The sequence below is a fragment of the Globicephala melas genome, chromosome 6, assembly GCF_963455315.2.
Source record: "Globicephala melas chromosome 6, mGloMel1.2, whole genome shotgun sequence".
NCBI classification, from domain to species: domain Eukaryota; kingdom Metazoa; phylum Chordata; class Mammalia; order Artiodactyla; family Delphinidae; genus Globicephala; species Globicephala melas.
The window spans coordinates 36,705,175-36,723,464 of record NC_083319.1 but is presented as its reverse complement, the minus strand read 5'-3'; the positions used below and the strand labels follow the sequence as shown (position 1 = coordinate 36,723,464).

General features: G+C 46.2%; 2 protein-coding genes across 17 annotated transcripts in view; one reads left to right on the top strand and one right to left on the bottom strand.

Annotated features, from left to right (window-relative positions):
• The first annotated feature begins 232 nt into the window (after positions 1–232).
• CLTA (clathrin light chain A) lies at positions 233–17,916 on the top strand. 12 transcript variants are annotated; one of them, XM_060300754.2, is made up of 8 exons: positions 234–574; positions 2,661–2,777; positions 5,536–5,573; positions 7,898–8,015; positions 12,024–12,135; positions 15,228–15,281; positions 16,469–16,504; positions 17,460–17,916. In XM_060300754.2, the coding sequence occupies exons 1-8, from the start codon at positions 373–375 to the stop codon at positions 17,629–17,631; spliced, it is 849 nt and encodes a 282-aa protein (XP_060156737.1). In that variant the 5' UTR covers positions 234–372; the 3' UTR covers positions 17,632–17,916. The 12 variants fall into 12 exon arrangements, with proteins under 12 accessions (XP_060156736.1, XP_060156735.1, XP_060156742.1 ...); XM_060300751.2 differs by having other exon boundaries at positions 2,661–2,852; XM_060300753.2 differs by lacking the exon at positions 15,228–15,281 and having other exon boundaries at positions 233–574; positions 2,661–2,852.
• GNE (glucosamine (UDP-N-acetyl)-2-epimerase/N-acetylmannosamine kinase) overlaps positions 9,134–18,290 on the bottom strand; it is a 53,081-nt gene continuing 43,924 nt past the window's right edge. For 2 of the 5 annotated variants that reach the window (XM_060300749.1, XM_030884242.2), the window contains exon 12: positions 9,134–9,986. The gene's annotated coding sequence lies outside the window, so the exon portion shown is untranslated. The remainder of the gene's footprint in view (positions 9,987–18,290) is intronic. The other 3 variants (XM_060300750.2, XM_060300748.1, XM_070045723.1) reach the window with 3 other exon arrangements.

Genomic DNA, 18,290 nt, shown 5'->3' with positions numbered 1-18,290 from the left:
GGTCCAGCCACAAAGGCGGGTCAGGCAAAGCTGCTTTAAGTCACGCAGCACTTCCGCCTGCCGGGGGCCGGCCGTCCTCGGCACCCTCCTCGCAGGTGTTTCCCGAGTCACGAGCTTCACTCGGGGGCCCAACCCTCCTCCGGCTGATTGGTTAGCTCTTGAACCACTTCTGTCCTCTGATTGGTTATTACCTTTTCGGCTCTCCAACACAGCCCAGACCGACCGGATATTGGGGCAGGGTTTCCGCTTCCGTCTTCTCCCTCCTCCCGCTTGATATCCGTCGCCACCACAGCGGCCGCTGCCGGGCGCGGAGTTGGCTGGTCGGTTGGTGTGTCTCTCAACGTCGGTGACCGTGCTGTTGAACTGCCCTCCATGGCTGAGTTAGATCCGTTCGGCGCCCACGCTAGCGGCCCCGCGCTGGGGAACGGAGTGGCCGGCGAAGAGGACCCTGCCGCGGCCTTTTTGGCGCAGCAGGAGAGCGAGATTGCGGGCATAGAGAACGACGAGGCCTTCGCTATCCTGGACGGCGGCGCCCATGGGCCCCAGCCGCACGGCGAGCCGCCGGGGGGTCCGGGTGAGTGCGGGCGCGTTCGGGGCGGGAGCACTTGTCCGGAAACTCGGCCCGGAGCGGGTCTGAGAAGCTCCGTGTAAGTCTTGTACCTCGCTGAGCGAGAGGTGAAGCAAAAAGGAAACGGGACCCCGGCTCAGTCATGCAGAAACGCAGGCTCGGCAAGCCTGGTCCGTTCTGTGAAAGTGTTTGAGCGCTCCCGGGCACGGGCGGGGGAAAAAGTCAAGAAAATAGGATAAGCTGAGGAGTCCGAAGAAGCCCGTTCAATGCAGGTATCTTTCATTGAGCATTTGCTGTGCCTTGAGCCTGGCCTCAGAGGCACAGCCGCATTGGCGCACTTTGGCCAGACTTACAGGCCAGTCTGAGGCTAACACAGACCAGTTAGTAGGAAGGAAGGCCGGGAAAAAAAAAAAAAGAATCGTGGTATCGTTTTCGAGACAGAAACGAAAATGGCAATGCAGTTCAGTGTTTCAGCACTTAAGGTGTACAGAATGTTGGGGTGGGGGAAGGAGGAATGAATAGGGAACGCGAGAAAGATGGTCTAGCCCTGGAGAAACTGTGGCCAAAGAGGGCAAGAGTTTTACCGCTTGTGGAAGGTATCACTGCTAGGACTTCTGGAGCTCTCCTTCCTCTGGGAAGAGCTTTGGTAGGCAGTGTTGCCTAAGCAGAACCTGAGATTAGCCTGGATCGGTCTTCCATGAGGTGAAGGGAAAAAGTAGTGTGGCCTTTCCCCAGCCAAGCTCCAGCAAAAAAGAGAAAGCGAGCACGTGGCAGGCTGCCAGTCTGACTTCTGAATGCCTTACCTGTGTGCAGTGCTTTGGATTGTGGCGGTAGGAGGAAAGGATGAGTCTAAGAGACCTTTTTAATCGTATAGGGAAGTAGGAAATGAGCTAGAAGAAACGGGACGCGGCTTTTCATTTCTTTAAAAAACTTTCCAGCTAAGGGAGAACAAGGTACAGGTGGGACAGATAGAGGTGTTTATGCTACCCTAAACTCAGACCTTAAGGGGCCAGGCAGGTAACATAAATGAGAGAAACATGCGGGCTGTGAGGTAATAAGGAGTATCGGAGACTGCGGCTTTGGTGCACTAGAGTAGTGAGTGGTCTTCGTAAAACCGTTCGGACTCCGAAATCTCAAGTCTTCAGCCAAGCAGAACCTATTTGGGGAGTGGGGGTGGGGAGACCGCTAGTTTGCAGCCTGAATTTTTATACTACATCATGCTGCCTCCTGAGCAAATCAGTTGCCCAATAAGAATCTACAGGAGAATGGGTAGTATACCTGAAAATGCAATTTATAGCAAGCAGGTTGGGCTGAACTAGGCTGTGGCCGGAAAATGAATTTGGCTTTAGGTGATTAGGGTTTCTTTGTTGTTGTCGGGAGGTCTTCAGCATTTGCCTGAGAATGGTAATATTTTTAGATCCTTCGTTTATCTCACTCATTGAATAGAAGGAGAAAACTGAGTCCTGCAGAGAAACGACTTGCTTAAGAAAAAAGGGCAAGTTAATAGCTGAGCGCCAAGTCCCCCCACCTTAGACTGTGCCATAGTCTGTTGCAGTTGTTTAAGCAGGGGTGGCGTGGGATAAGAGATTGTCATTTCTGAAAGGCAGTTGTGGTTGCCCTGGGGAGGACAGTTGGGGGTATCAGGACTCATAGAAGACTGTCCTGATTGAAGGACAGTGTTGACTCTTGCTCACTGTTGTATCCCTGGTGCCTAGCAGGGTGTCCGGCACACAGTAGGTACAAAGGAATGTGCAAAAATGTCAGGTACAGGGGTCCTGTATAGAACCAGCAGATCTTGGTGATGGGAGGGGTAAAAGGGAAAGAATAGAGCTGGACACACAGATCCCTTCTGCATCAAGCTTTCAGCAAAGGGAAGGAAGGGATAATTGCTGACTTAGTTCCTAGGAAGGACTTTCTTAGTGAACTAAGCATTTAGTGACTTAAAGCCAGATCTCTGACAGTGTAGTTGAGGTTGGTAATAGTGCAGTGGTCAGAAAAAAAATAGTGCAATGCTCAGCACTTCCTTTGAGGATTAGAGCACTAGTTGGACACTTTATCTTCTTTCTTTCTCTCTTTTCTTTTCTCTCTCTAGGGGTTAAGATTCTGTGCTGTCCTAGACTGCTTGAATGTGAGTTTAGCTTTGTGGTCTCAGACAACTTACATAACCATCGCTGCCACTGCCCTGCCTCAGTTTTCTTCTCTGTAAAAGGTGCGGATACTCACCACACAGGATTGCTAGGATTATATTGGAGAGCACCCATAAAGTGCTTACACACAGAACCTGGTATGTTATGACTACACACAGTCCCTGCCTATTATTACTTGGGAGTGAGGTGAGAAAGGTGTTACAAAGCCTATAGGCTTTGGGGTGTGCTGAAGACACAGCTTTTACGAGGGAGCTCTGTATCTGATGTGTTACCGTACAGAGATATATAGGCAGGAGAGAGGAGAGAGGAACATACCTAAACTCTCCCAGCCTTGGGGAAGACTCCCATGGAGGAGGGGCTAGGCCTGAGCCTTGGATGGCGCCCTCAGTTGTTAGGACATCCGGAGAAGAACATTAGTTTAGAGGTGGGAGGTAACCAGCTGAGTGAAGTGGCTTGGGGATACTGAGTAAGAACAAACGGTCAGGAAAGAGGCAGCTCGGGTCTAGAGCCGAGGAAAAGCCCTCAATCATGAGGGCTGAGGATGGAGGAGGCTAAGAGAGGTGATTAAGGAGCTACTGAGAGAGTATGGCAGTGAGGCACTCATCAAAGGAAGAGAGGTACATAAAGGAAAGCTTTCTGGAGGTGGAGAGTAATTTTCTTGGTAGCAGAGGGAAGTTCGGGGAAATTGCATGCATGATCCTTAGTGATACTGCACATTTGCTGTGCCCCAGGTTCTCTGTGTACTTTCAGATCCATGCAGTAACTGCAGGCAGAGTGGTAGTGTCATCCTGTTTCAGGTGAGAACTGATGGTTGTGGAAGTTAAGCCAGGTTCCTAAAGTGGCAAGCTAATGCATGACTCCACAGGAATTCAGACCCAGGTCTGCTTGACTTCCATTGGTTGGGGAACATGGGAAGTTGAAGGTGCCCCTTCAAGAACACCTTACTTACCTCTCAATGAACCAAACCTACATGTATTTTAAGGTCGTTTGTGAAGTGCTGATACATACAGATTTGTTGTGAGGATTAAACTTAATGTATAGAAAGTGTTTAACATTGTGCCTGGCACATTGGAAGCAGTAAGTAGTAGGTGTTTTCATACTAAAAAAGTTGAGAATTTAATGATATAGATGAATGGATTACTAAAAAGCATCTGTTATAGGAGTCATTTTGCGGGAAGAAATTTTATGTGTATGCATTAGATAAAGTAAAAAAATAGAAACCAATAGGCTGAGTAATGAAATTATGTGGCATTTTCTTCTGTCTCCATTTTCCTTTTTTTAAAAACAATGTTTTGGTATCAGGGAGGCATGCTGGGGAAATGAAAGTTTTCAGTACTCCCAAAGCTAAGAGGAGGGTAGTTGGGAGAAGCAAGAGAACGAGGTTGATTTGGAAAATAGGCGGTTCAAGTTGGGTTTAATTAGTTAGGAACCAAGAAAACTGGAGTGGTTTGATGAAATCTTTGCCTGTTCAAAGGAAAGAATGCGACTGAGAGCACCCTGCCTCTGGCTTCTAGGAAAACCTCTGATGTTTCTGAGGGCCTTGTGATGGTGGCCCACACTAGCTGCTCTGCATTCCTTTTACTACTTGGGTTCTTATATCTTTTAGGTTCATCTCTTTTCTCCTCTTCCCTCTCCCATCCCATGCAATAACATGGCCATCATAGTTTGAAAACAATTGGACAAAATACTGTAAGTCCTACATAGTAGGCAGTAAATACGGGTCAGCCAACAGATAGAGAATACGTAGAATATGTAGGTGGATGCTGCATTTTTATGGTGCCTGTATTGAAGCTTTCAAGGGGAGGCAGAGCAGCCACTCCAAAGGGCTGGTGTGCAGCCTGGTACAGGCTGTATCAGTGGCGGCTGTTGGGTCAGGGCGTGGGTTAGAAACACATGCTTATTGGGCCAGTCAGGTAACTGAATTAGTGACACACAGAATGGGCTAAAAAAAAAAAAAATGGGGCTAGTGGGGACTGGCAAATTGTCCAGAGCATGCTGCACGTAAAGCCTGCCTTCATTTAGGAATGCAGGCCCAGTGTTGCCAGATCTTCTGTCTGCACACCCACACACACACACTGGGAATCCTGATTTTGTGAAATTTCCTGATTTAGTGCTTTGTATTTTAAATAAAATATGTTCAGCCTGTGGACCACCATTTTGAACTGTATGGATTGATAATCTCTGAGTCTTAGACATTTTTCATATTTCTGAGATGGACTTTCTCATTTAGCTCATGAACAATTAATTGTGCCAATAAGATCAGATTGTATACAATTTGAGTTTTTGTAACTTGCATCCTTGAAAACACTAATTTAATTTGGTATGCCCAAAGCTTACTGTTCTGGACTAATTCCAAGTAGACTAGAGGAATTAGTAAGAAGTCGCAAGTGTAGACCCTCAGGTGCCAAACCTGTTCTAGCCAAAGGATGGAGAGTCCTGACCCCAAGAAAGCACCTTGGTTTAAATATGAAGCTGCATATCTCTGCTCGCTGTGAAGGATTCCGGGCCACCCTTATCCTTTGCCTTCTTTAGAACTTTGATAGAGAAACTGTTGCTCTGTGAGGCTCTTCTGCCGGGCTTCTAAGTGTTATCTCTAAGCTAGAAGACAATTATCAAAAGCTTTTGGACAGATTTGTCCACATTTTGGTGAAGTCATTTGTGTAAGCACATCTTGATTTCATTAAATAGAAAGTTGTCCATTGTTTATCTAGCACAGGGATAGTAACTTAGAGTACTTACAGCACTGTGTCATACTGTGTAACCCTTTGGCCCAGCATATGACCAGCCCTGATTGACAGATTGAAATCTTATGTCTTGCAGATGCTGTTGAAGGAATCATGAATGGCGAATACTACCAGGTACAGAGTAGTCTGATTATGATGCATGATAGTGTTGAGAGTCTTCCTTTCCTGTGATTTGAATTGACTGACCTGGAAAGGATCCCACTCCTTTGACTTTCCTGGATGTATTAGTTACTGGTATGTTACCTGCCAAAGTGGAAGGATTTGAAGAGAGGTAACATTGATAGAGTAGTCTTTTAAAATGTGATTGACCTGACCCTAGTGTTACCAACTTTATTCTCAAGAAATGACCCTTCATGATGATGGCAGTGGTGGTGGCAGTGGCAGTGGTGGCTGATTTTTTTTTTTTTTTTTTTTTGCGGTACACGGGCCTCTCACTGTTGTGGCCTCTCCCGCAGCAGAGCACAGGCTCCGGACGCGCAGGCTCAGCGGCCATGGCTCACGGGCCCAGCCGCTCCGCGGCATGTGGGATCTTCCTGGACCGGGGCACGAACCCGTGTCCCCTGCATCGGCAGGCAGACTCTCAACCACTGTGCCATTAGGGAAGCCCCGGTGGCTGATTTAAACACTGTGCCATGTAGTGTCAAGCACTGTTTATATTGAATTTTCTTTAATTCTCACAACAATCTGAGGGACCTGAACTATTGTTATTCCCATTTACAGATGAATAAACTGAGGCATACAGAGGTTAAACCAGGAGTCTAAAAGTAACAAAGGTAGTATGTGGTGGGGCAGCATTGGAACTTTTCAGCTTTTAGATTGTCTTGAGGGTGGGGGGTGGCTGGTATTTGTGACACTACCATTATTTTCCCTCTGTATCACTGAGTTTTTGGTCACCAGCCCAACTTGCATTGGCTTAAATAGAGAGAATTCACTAGCTCATATAATTGAAAGAACTCTGAGATAGGCTAGGGGTCCTCGGACCTGGATTCCGACTCAGTTCCTCTAGGACTCTGGTTCTGCCAGCTGAGTGTGCAGTTTTATACTCTTTCACGGTGGCAGAATGGCTACAGCACTTCCGGGTCTCACATGTGCATGTCATACTATCTAGAACAACATGGAGGTTTCTCCCAACCACTCAACAAAAGTCCTGTGTTTCCCTCTTGACCAGATGGAAGTAATCACTGTAGCCTGGGGAAATAGCGTGGTGCTTTGCTTCTGCCTGGGTTTCTGCTCACCCTTCAACCAGTTAACTGTCAGGAAGGATGAGATTAGTCTAATTGGTTTAAGCCAAAGGTGGACTAACTTTTGCTGTAAAGGACCAGATAGTAAACATTTTAAGCTTTGTGGGTCATAAGGTCTCTGTCAACCTATTCTGTTGCTGTAACATGAAGGCATCTGTAGACAGTATGTAAACGAATGGGCATAGCTCTGTTTCAGTAAAATTTAATTACAAAAACAGGTGGCTGAGCTGGCTATAGTTTCCAGTCCCTGGTTTAGAGCTTGGTCTTTAGAGTGAGATGGAATGGGGTTCAGTCCTGGCTTTATCCCTTACTAGCTGTGAATTTGGACATGTCATTTCTCTGCGCCTCAGTTTAATCCCCCAACTGCTGACATGGGAATAAAAATTTGACTTGTAAGGTGTTTGGGAGATAAAGCTTTTATGTGGCTGAAACATGGAAAGTACTAACAATAAGTTAGTTACTAATACTACTGTAAATAATTTTCTTTCCATCTTTGTTTATAGTCTGGTTAAGCTGGTAATATTCCCTAGTTCAGTAGGTGAGATAATTCTATAAAGATTAGATTCTTTTTGAATCTTTATCAATTTATTTATTAGCTTCCAAATCTTAACCACTATAAAGAACCTGTGTGTCTCCCTCCCCTCCCCATACGCTGTGACTCACATTGGCCTGCCTTTTTATTTTCTTTGGTGTGACTGTAGTAACTATACATTTTCTTTTGGACTCTCTTTTTCCTAGAATTCACTATATTTTGATTAGGTGGTATGAAGTGTACTTTTCCCTGTATTGTATAATAACATTTAGAAGTGTCAGATTCTAGGCCTTGCCGTGCTGTGTATTTACCTTTGTTACTTTGAAGATATCACAATCTCTGTGTCAAGTAAGGAAAATAAAACTGATCACACTGTTTCCTAGTAAGTCCATTACTCACTTCCCCAGCTTTCCCATCTCCCACTCAAGTCCCATTTATTAACAGGATAAGAACTACTCAGGCTCCCTTGTGGATTGCAAGGATTGAGTGCATAATGTTGAAAGCTCCCTATTGGCACGTAAGGTGGTGGTGGTGCTCGTAAGGTAATCCTTTACATTTACCACAGCCATCAGTGTTGCACATAAACAGCGGTTCTAACTTGGGTGAAGCGCATTTCTGGGAGGAGGTTTTGGTACTGATAGAGCACAACTGTGTTTTGTGTTAAGGAGAGTAATGGGCCAACAGACAGTTATGCAGCTATTTCACAAGTGGATCGATTGCAGTCAGAGCCTGAAAGTATCCGTAAATGGAGAGAAGAGCAAACGGAACGCTTGGAAGCCCTTGGTAAGGAATCCCTTTCTGTCTTTGGGTATCTGTTTTCAGTGGAATAGTTGACCTTGACTCTACTTTTATCCCTTTTTAACATGAATTAGCCATAATGTTCTTGTACAGTTTTGGGGAAGGTATCTTTCCCAACAAGGTCACAAGGCCACCACATGGAGATGCTTAATCACAGGCCGCTGTGTGGGGATTCGGGCAGCCCGGAGAGCCACAGTGCATCTCTCCTCTCAGGAAGGGCAGAGTGGTGCTGTGGAAAGAGCCTTGGACTTGGAGTGAAAGACTGGGCTCCAGGCCCAGCGGTAACTTATCAGCTGTGGGCACTTGGTTGCTCAAACCTTACAGAATCTGTTTCATCTGTGAAGTAAGATCAGTGTTATTAACCCCAAGGGTAGTCTGAGATGGTATTTATGAGAGTGCTTTGTAAACCTGAAGGTATCATATCCATGTGAGGGACTGCACAGTCCATTTACCATTTGAAGGCTGGATTTAAAGTAATGCTTGAGAGGAAAATGTGAAAGATGTTAGGTAATATGTACAATTTGGTTTTCTTACCCTAATATTCCTGTAAGTTTTTACTTTTTATGGGTGAGGAAAGTGAGGATCAGAGGAAGAGTAAGTTTTTGGATCACCACGGCTATAAGTGGTGGAGTCAGAATTTCAGCTTAAGTCTGCTCTGCTTCAGAATCCATACCCATCCCTTCAGCCGCATTGCATTTAGTGTACGCCATCTTGAGGGGCAGGCTGAGCCTGAGAATCAGTGCTAGCCAGCCTGGCCTTTGCTGAAGAGCCTTCTCCATGGAGTGTCAGCTATTGGTCAAGATCGGGAGAGACTTGGTATCTGTACACGTGGGTTGGAAGGGTGTGGCAGAGGTGGGGGGGGGGTGTTATCCAGAGGGTATTCTTTTCTCAATTTTTTATTAAAATTTCAGACACAGAATAGAGTAAAACAAACATGTGTGCCCCTTCCTCCAGATTCAGTAATGAACATTTTGCCATATTGGGTTGTCTTTGTATAAATGAGGCATGTATGTGTATGTTTTATACACTCAACATGTGCATACATTTATATGTGTATTGTGAATATACACATAATTTTTTTCCTGATTCACTTTAAGATATAGACACCACCACATACATCATGCCTAAATATTTTATTGTACAACTAGAAATAGCAACATGCTTCTATGTTACCACAGTGTCAGCATTATTATTCCTTCTTGAGAATCGCTGAACTAGTGAAAACATGACTTAGATGGTGTAGAAATAGGAAAGGACACCTAGAAATAGGAAAGGAATTGACCCAGATAATACAGCCAATTAGTGTCTCTCCAGCCCAGTTTCTGTGGCTTTCAGAACAGAGGGCACACTTACGTTTAACCTTTACAGCAGTATCCAATAGTAGTTTCTTTGATGATGGAAATGTTCTATATCTGTGCTGTTCTGTATGGTAGCCACTAACTGTATGTGGCTATTATGTCTGAGAAACTGAGTTTTAAATTTTATTTAATTTTAATAAATTTAAATGGCCACATGAGGCTAGTAGCCACTGTACTGGATAGTGCAGCTTTAGAAAGATGAAGATAGGTATTCATGGTGCAGACAGCCTTGGTCCTTGCTTGTTCTTATTTGAGCATCTCTTCTGAGTAGACTTAGAGGCAAGACTTAGCAGGTATTAGTACTACTGGAGTCTTTTTCATGATGCAGAACCCAGCTTTATCTTTTCTCTTTCCCCAAAGTTTAGCAAAGTTGTCTTCTCCATGGAGGAGCATACACTTTGGTGTCTGGAAAAATATCATTTTCTTTTTCAGTTATCAAATTGGGCCCTTTGGGAATATTCCATGAAGTGCTATTTTCTTAACTCATGTTGCCTTCCTGAGGGAAGTCAAACATTTGGCCTCGCATTCCAGTAGAATCGAATTAAACTGGTCCGTGAATTAGGTGTTTCTGCAGTTTCACATTTTTCTGTTGCAAGAACTGTGAGAAAGTGCAAGATGCTAAAAATAGAGAAGCAATGTCCATGGTCTTAAGCTTAGCTGTGTGCTACGTTTTCCAATAATTTTCTGTGAACCTTAATGCGTATGGCCAGAGAAGACAGCTGTCAGTGTACCCTGCTCTCTAAGAGGATTTTTCACCCTCTCCTCTCCCTTCTCCCTCCCAGATTCAGAGACGCTGTATTACAGCTTGGATCTTTGTTCCATCAAGCTAAGTGTTTAAGAATTCTAAATTCTTATTGCCAGTGTCACTTCATAAATTTATAAAAGAAGACGATTTAAAGGAACTATTTTATGCAGTAAAATGATCATTAGACTATACAGAAAGAAAATACTCTCCAATCAAAAAGTAATTCTTTGGAAGTAATTTCACAACTCCTGAAAAGGAGACCTTATTCTTTAAAGTTTTTTCAGTTTCTTGTCCACAGGGCACCATCGGCCCACAGCATCTCTCCCTGCATCACAGCACCCTCCATTCCACATACACTTAATGCCATGGACAGACACACATCACAAGTTTACTGTGTATACTTGAGTCATCAGTGGAAAATTTGAGTGAAATAATTCTCCTTCTGAGCCAGTATGTCACCTTCTGATAAGTTAGATAACAGGGTAAAAAGTTCTTTATAATCTGAAAGTTTGTGGGAGTTTCTAGCTGCTACTAGGTTATTTCTAGTAGTTACAAAGTCTTCTGCAGGTTGTTACTACAAGACCTTTCTTGCAAAGGCCCTAAAATTGCCCCTGAATGCTTACTTTCTTCCCTTCAAGAAGTTGTTTGCTTTGTACTTTAGTCCTCAAGGACACTCATTACAGGTTGGGCTCTGGATCACTGATGCCCATCTGCTGGTCACATCTGTGACTGTTGCTGGGCCTGCCTCCCTTTCCGTCCCTCGTCCCTCTCTTTGGAGGCAGCACAGTGAAGTAAGAATGTGTGAGCATTAGAGTCAGACCTGGGTGTTAATCTTGGCTCTGCCACTTATTATAACCTTTGGGAACGTTACTCAAACTTGCGGAGCTGTAGCTTTTCTCACTGCTGAATATGGGACTAGTTTACTTTCTTGGGATTGTTGTAAAGATTAAATGAGATGTCTGTAAAACACCTGCCAGAGAGGACATCCTTAAGAATGTGCTTAAAGTTTAGGTATTAGGGTGACTTCCGGTGTCAACTGTGGCAAAAGTATGACCTGTATTTCCTTCTCTCTACCATTTACTGACAAGTTTCTTTTAGTATCTTAGGGAAACTCGTATTTAGTCCTGAGAAACTTTGTGGGTGAGAACCCAATCTGGCACACCTGCTAGGTGTGCTTTTTCTCTCTCACCTAGAACCTTTTGGATAGCTGTTAATGACGACCCTCACCTCTCCCCCCACAGTTCTCCGCATTGGAGTTTCTCCTTTAGTTCTGCCCTAGCTCTGCCACAGACTCGCTCTGTGGCCTAAGCGGGAGTAGATATTTTGTGCTCCCCTCAATTCCATCTATACCCTACTGTTTCCTGCTTCTGGAATCATCTCTACCTCTGATAATTTTTCTCATAGCTCCTTGCTTCATAGATGTGCATCTACCATTAATTGTCCAACCTGTGTGGAATATAGTTTGTGAGGAGATTTTATTAAAAGATTATTTAATATGAATAGTCCACCCTGAACTGGCAGCATCATTAAAGAATCACCTGTAATTGCTTTTTCCCCAGTTGGTGTCCCAAAAGCCTTTTTTAAAATTAAAAGTCAGTATTTCCACCTCTCCCCCACCTCAAAAAAAAAACCCCAAACTAGTGATCCACTAATGTGTAGGTGGACTGGGATAAATGGTGGTGAAACACTTCGGATAGAATTGCTGAGATCGAGAGCTGGACATACAATCAGGGAAAAGAGAATTTTATCTTCCCTCCCGAGTGTTCTCCCTCCAACACACACATGCGCCTGCACACAGCATGAGATTAATAAGCCCAAATACACGGTGAAGCGGACTTCAATTTGCATTTCGCCTCATTTGTATCGTCTTTCTTTTCCTTCCCTTCAAAGATGCCAATTCTCGGAAGCAGGAAGCAGAGTGGAAAGAAAAAGCAATAAAGGAGCTGGATGAGTGGTATGCGAGGCAGGACGAGCAGCTACAGAAGACGAAAGCGAATAACAGGTCAGTCCGTACTGCTTCTAGAACAGCTCGTTTGCCAAGACAAAATCAGGTCCGTTTCCACCAGCCAGTGTAGGTTTTCAGCTGCCGCGTCTTTTAGTGTGAAATGTCTTTGCAGGTTTTCAAAAATATACTTGAAACGTAAGGGTTACAAGTCTCTTGGATCTTGTGAGTAATTCAGCCTGTTTTTTTGCCACACTAGTTGTAGTGAGTCTAGCTCTGCAGCTGAGAGTTTGGTTAGTATGCACTGCCTGTAATGGTATGATTCTGCAGAAGGAAGTGTCATCTCACGGGATCAAGTCCACGTGTAAAAAATGTAACCCTGGAATGAAAGGCCACTTTCAGGACTATTCCAGGATCTCAGTACTTTGGAGGTGATTATAGACTCAGTCATGTCGCATCCCCTGCCTCTGAGGGCTGCTCCCCAAAGGGTCCAGTAGTAGGGATGTGTGTTTCGTCATTAGGTAGCCAAGATTTTCCAACACAGTGACTTCAGAATTAAGGGTTCTCTGGGTGCTTATTATCTGTGTCTAAGAAAATCTTGAGTTGACTTTTTAAAAATGCTCTTTTCAGAATTTACTCACTTACTGAAGGTTAAGTAGTTGTAGGGAGTAAACAGTGTCATTCTCCTTCACCACCGACCAGCAGCTGTGGTCTTTAAATGCTCCGTGCTCAGAGTCCACTTGGAAGCAGCTCAGAAAGAGAGATGGGGGCAGCACTGCTCACCTGGGCACAGGCCGATGGGCTTGCTTCCCCTGTGAGACTGGAGACTGGGAACTGGCTTTCACTTCATAGTCACTCCACCCACTTAAGTGTAAAAGATAGGTTAGACTCGGCCTGGGGCTGTTTGTAATTTTCATGGTAAAGAGCCTTGGGTCCTTGTTCTCAGAGGCAGGAGTGGGTTTAAGTACCCTTGTCTCTGGCAGCTCTTAAGTGGAAATCTGCCAGAAGAGAGGGAGCTAACCTCTTTGCCAGACAGTTTCTGCTGTCGTGGGGCGGCTACGGCAGAACAGATGGACTGTTTGTGCAGCAGCCTTCGACTACCTGTCTCCCGTTGCCCATTCTTGGTTCTGTCACTGCCTCGAGCCTCTGTCCTGGCCACCTTCCTATGGGGCATGCGTGCCTGTCAGGTTCCATTTGAAGTTTTGTGACAAGTATGGTGGGGCGGCCCTCTGGTCGGGGTTGAGTTGCTGAGGGTAGTAGCGTTAGCTGCCGGGGCTTCTGCTGTGAGATTGTGGTCAGTTTGAAGTGCTGACAGGTCCAGGTTCCTTAATCCTGTGCTCATTCAGGATGATTTCCCCCAGATGCAAGTTCAGATTTCTAAAGAAGGATGGATGGGTGCTTGGTGCAGGAACCCTGTGAGGCCCTATTTACCTTGGCGAGTTGCCTCAGGCCGTGCATCTGCTCCGAAGTACTTGGTAAAACCAGGCTGACCCTCCAGGTGTGGAGTCCCCTTCCTGCCTTGCCTGAGGATTGCTGCTTTCAGTCCGCTCTAAGTAGGTGGAAGGGCCAGCTGAGTTTTCGTGTGTGGTTTCCCTTTTGTTCTGGGGCTGTAGCCTCGATGGAGCTGTGCTGTCCTGTCACCAACAGCTCCTTCCTCTCGGGCTAGCTGCAAAGGAGCAAAAGCCTGACAGCAAGCTTTTGTTGTCTCAGTAATGCTTTGAACAGGAGTCATTAAACCTTTATTCTCTCCCAGCAGAGGCAAGCACAAGTTGAAATTGACTAGGTTTAGCCCTGTGTGTAAACTAAAAGGATTATGGGTTTACAAGCTGGCCTGCCTTTCCTTTCCCTCCCACTCATTGTGCCCACAAACTACTCTGTTTTCCTGCTGACTTATTTGGAGTTACAATCAGGCTGTTCTTTTTGCTTTCTTTAAATTTCCACAAAACACCTCCTATGTATAAACCAGAATGGGAGAGAAGCAAGGGTATGTGAGTTTAAAAATAAAATTACTAGAATTTCCCTTCAAATAAATATGGGAGCTTAGGTTAATGACCAGGCATGACTGTCCTTAAAGGGTTCCTCCCACTCCTGTGCCCCAAACCCACTGGGCAAAGGAGAGGGTAAGACTCATTGAGGGAGGTTCCCTGCCCACCCATGCTGGATGAGGGGGGCTGGCTGGGCCCAGGGATTCAGCCTGTCCCCTGCTTTGTGAACTTGTCCACCCAGCTTGCCCCCCTTTCCTTCTTGTCCCAGAGTTGCCATTTTGGTCCATTCCCATGTGAGAGTGAAGGGGGGATGAAGTTCTGGCTTCTGGGCTGTACGTTGTCAAAGCAGTCGAGTCTGGCAGGGACTGAGCGGACTGACGGTTGTGTTCAGGGACACACAGTACGCCAGAGCCAGGACCCTTGTCTGCAGGTCTTCTCACTGCTTGCCTCCAGCTCCTCTTTTTTCAAAGGTGGGCATTTTGAAATGACCATCTATGGTCCCAGGATACTGGCAGTTGGTCCCAGCTAGTCAGTGTGGGGAAGCAGTAGTCGGATAATCCAAGATTAAGCTGGCTTTGGGCCCTAGCGTTCCTGGCGTCTGGCAGCGTTTGTGCCCCGTGGTGTTTACTGAGGCTGGCGGGAAGGAGGCGTGGCCTCCCGAGCGCACACCAGCTGGGGAGCAGCAGTAACTTACAGTGAAAAGAGCCAGACCGCCTTGGTTGTGAGTTCTGCCACCCCTGTTGCTACTTGTTGCCAAACAGGTTGCTTCATCTCGAGGCCTCCCTTCCCTATCATGTCATCTGTAAAGTGCGGGGAGAACACTCAGCGTCCTGGGTTGTTTGGGGTTGAGGATGAAATGGACACAATGTCTATCAGAGGGCTCAGCCCATAAGTGGGTACCTAGGAAATGCTGGTGGTTGCTGGGGTAAGGCCTGGGGATGAAGCTGGCAGCACTTACCCTGGAGAATCCCATGGGGAAGGCCAGTAGGAAGCCTCACCTGCTGGAGTGTCTGGTGCTGGAAGCCTCACTCAGTTAGGATGGAGCCTTGGGAGCAGCTCCCCAGAGCACAGTCGTGCCTCTATTGTGGATTTGAGATGTTTCTGCTTCTCAATGTTCTCTCTTTTTTCCTGCCTGCTTGCCTGCCTTTTGGACCTCTTGCTGTCTAGGGTGGCAGATGAAGCTTTCTACAAACAACCCTTCGCTGACGTGATTGGTTATGTGTATGTTGCAAAACTAATTCCTTTTCTTGTCTTGATTGTTCCTACTTTTTGTTTATAGTTAATGCTCCTTTTCTGTCACAAGTTGCTTTGCTTTTAAAATTATTTCAAACTGGCACTGTGGGGGCTGCCTAAGAGTTGATAAGCTGCGGGAATGTTCCATTGATTGTCTCACAGAACCACGACTCCCTGCAACTCTGGTTGCCATTTTTCATTTTGGGGTTTGGAGGGAAGGAAGCTAACTCACTTTCAAAATGTGAGTCATTCGTGATCTCGTCTGGGAAGGCTTTGGGACTGGGGAGGGCTCTGACCTCTTGTTGCTGCTGCCACTGCTGCCTCCCTGCCCCAGGTGGGAAGGGGGAGTGTCCCCACCTGGGGAGGGGGAAGAAGCCCTGGGTTAGGAACCAGTGCAAGCAGCATTTTCTACACTGGGTTCCTTTGAAGAATGTGGGGTTGGGGCAGAAGAGTCAGCAGAGGGGGCAGTCTCCCGTGGGGTCTGTAATTGTTCCTCTGTGGTCTCCTACCAGAAATTGTTGTTTAGTGGCCAGCTTCTGATGCCCTGTCCCCCACTCTGGCATAAAGAGACCCCCAGCTTTGAGGTCGAGATAGCCAGAGCTGTATGACACAGGCCACTGTGGCTTTTCCTCCTAAAGAAAACTGCAACCTCTCTGGAAAAGTGTTGTTTTGTTTTGGTTTAAGGATTTCTGTTGTCAAAGCAGTATTGCTGAATTGCTTGTTTCCTCCTTGAAAATTAGGACTAGCCTTTTGATGTAAGGGAGATGAGGGTGGAATGAAGGAAGTGAGGAACTTGTGGGAAGACTAGACAACAGGCTCAGGTCTGTAGAGCCTCTTACGGTGCATGACCTTGAGCCCTTCATCCCGTTAGGAGATAGAGCTGGGTTTCCTGGGCCCGTGGGTGCATTTGCAATGAGACTTGTGAAATGCTGGACTTACAGGTGGTGTTGGATTTACTTTTTGCACATTCTCTCTGGAGTAGAAATGGAGACTGGAAAAGTCAAGTCTGGGTTTGCTGGGCAGCAGGGTAGCCCAGCAAAGCCAGCCGCACGTCCCCAAGAGTACAGAGTGGCAAGGGCATGTCTAGCTTACTGACCATCTGCATTGAGCTCATTCTCATTTTCTGTATCTGACCTAAAGTTTTTCTTATTTCTTTTCTTCTCTTCACCTTTAAGCACAAACATAAACCATCCTTGCTACAGCCTAGAACAGTTAAGTAAACCTTTCTCACTGCCCCTGTGTGTGCCATGAAGTCGCAGTGTTGTAGTGGCTCTGGGCTTCAGCGGTGTTTGCCACGGCCATCCCTGTGAGAGTGCCACCCCTCTGTCCCCACAGACCAGTCATCTCCATTGCTTTCGCTTTGCCTGTGATGCCTGTTGGAGTAGATGAAGTAGTGTGTCTTCCCTCCTCGTAGCATTGTCCTTTTAGGCTGTAGCTCCTACAAGTTAGCTCCCAACTGGGGATGGGCTGACCTTGGTGTGAAAAAATGTTGGAGCAGCATCCTACCAAAAAGCAGTTCACACTGCTTGGCTCTCAGCCATTGGGCGCCCACCCCTGCCAGAGTGCCCCAAGAGGCCCATGGTACCCGGCTGGAGGGAAAATGGCAAACTTTTGGCTGAGGAGAATGTCCTAACAAACCCCTTCCAGAATGGCTTTAGTCTCTAGTGCCTGCTAGCATGGGAGCTTTGTCTTGAATTCCTTTTGAGCTGCCCTATTTCTCTCCAGCCTTAGGAATAAATCCAGAGGCTATTGTGCAGTGACCTGTGGGCTTCTTTGGAGGTCTCTAAATTTACTTGAAACTCAGTACAGCCCAACATAAACTGCTGTTCAAGTTCTTGGCCAGCCTGCTGCTTTGCCCTTGCTAATGAAGGCGGTGAGTAGCTGGCTAAGGACTGGCTTTTTAAATTCTCTGTATCAACAGAGAGAGTGAGTCCTGAACCAAACACCTGTATTCCAACATTTTACACAGCAGTCCGGGCCCCCTGTGCCTAGGAAAGCTGGCCATGTGTATGCTCCCGAGTCTGACCTGGGCCAGGGGCTGTTACTCTTTGGAAAACCAGAATGCCATCAAGTCAGGCATAAAGAGGCAGTTGCTTTCATAACAGGGCAGCTGCCAGGTAGCTACCAAGGATTCTACATTAAACCAACATCTTTTGTTGCTTCCAGGGCAGCAGAAGAAGCCTTTGTAAATGACATTGAAGAGTCGTCCCCAGGCACTGAGTGGGAGCGGGTGGCCCGGCTGTGTGACTTTAACCCCAAGTCCAGCAAGCAGGCCAAAGATGTCTCCCGCATGCGTTCTGTCCTCATCTCCCTCAAGCAGGCCCCCCTGGTGCACTGAAGAGCCGCCCTGTGGAAACACTACATCTGCAATATCTTAATCCTACTCAGTGAAGCTCTTCACGGTAATTGGATTAATTATGTTGAGTTCTTTTGGACCAAACCTTTTGTCTTTAGAGTTGATCATTGTTTGTGATTGCATGTTTCCTTCAACTGTGTTGTCCCTGGCATTCAAAGAGGAGGGGAGGTGGCGGAGGAAGGGAGGGGAAGCCTCCCAATGGCAGCCTCAACCTATGCTTTCGTGCGTTACTCTGAGAATAAATTTCTGTTTCAGACAATAAACAAACATGAAGCTTCATTATTGACCACAAGATATGCTGCAGTTGGGAGTGAGGTTGGTGAGGAATTTCCTTTTATCCTTTCTAGGGCTGAGGCACAGCCACTGGGTGCCAACCCCTGCCTTGAACTAAAATAGCTCTGAGTTTCTATTGTCTATAGTAGGAGTCTGTTGTCTATAGTAGGAGTCTGTGGAAGTTTCCATTGAAAAGGGAGTTCCTTGGCTAAAAGTTAACCCCTTATTGCCCATCAAAGATAGAGCTTTGAATCCCCACACCACCCTAGACATTTTCTCCCAGGTGGCTCGTTTGTCACGGTCCCTTACCGTAGGATCTTGGATAGTATATTTCAGCAGGGGTCTCTCTGGGAAATAAAGCTAGTGAG

What these genes read in the sequence shown, in the direction of transcription:
- CLTA (XM_060300751.2), top strand. Translation starts at nt 373, where the DNA reads ATGGCTGAGTTAGATCCGTTCGGCGCCCACGCTAGCGGCCCCGCGCTG. An exon ending in AAGACGAAAGCGAATAACAG is followed by an intron (nt 12,136 to 15,227) that starts GTCAGTCCGTAC and finishes CTTGCTGTCTAG; the next exon opens with GGTGGCAGATGAAGCTTTCT. An exon ending in GCTGACGTGATTGGTTATGT is followed by an intron (nt 15,282 to 16,468) that starts GTATGTTGCAAA and finishes TTCACCTTTAAG; the next exon opens with CACAAACATAAACCATCCTT.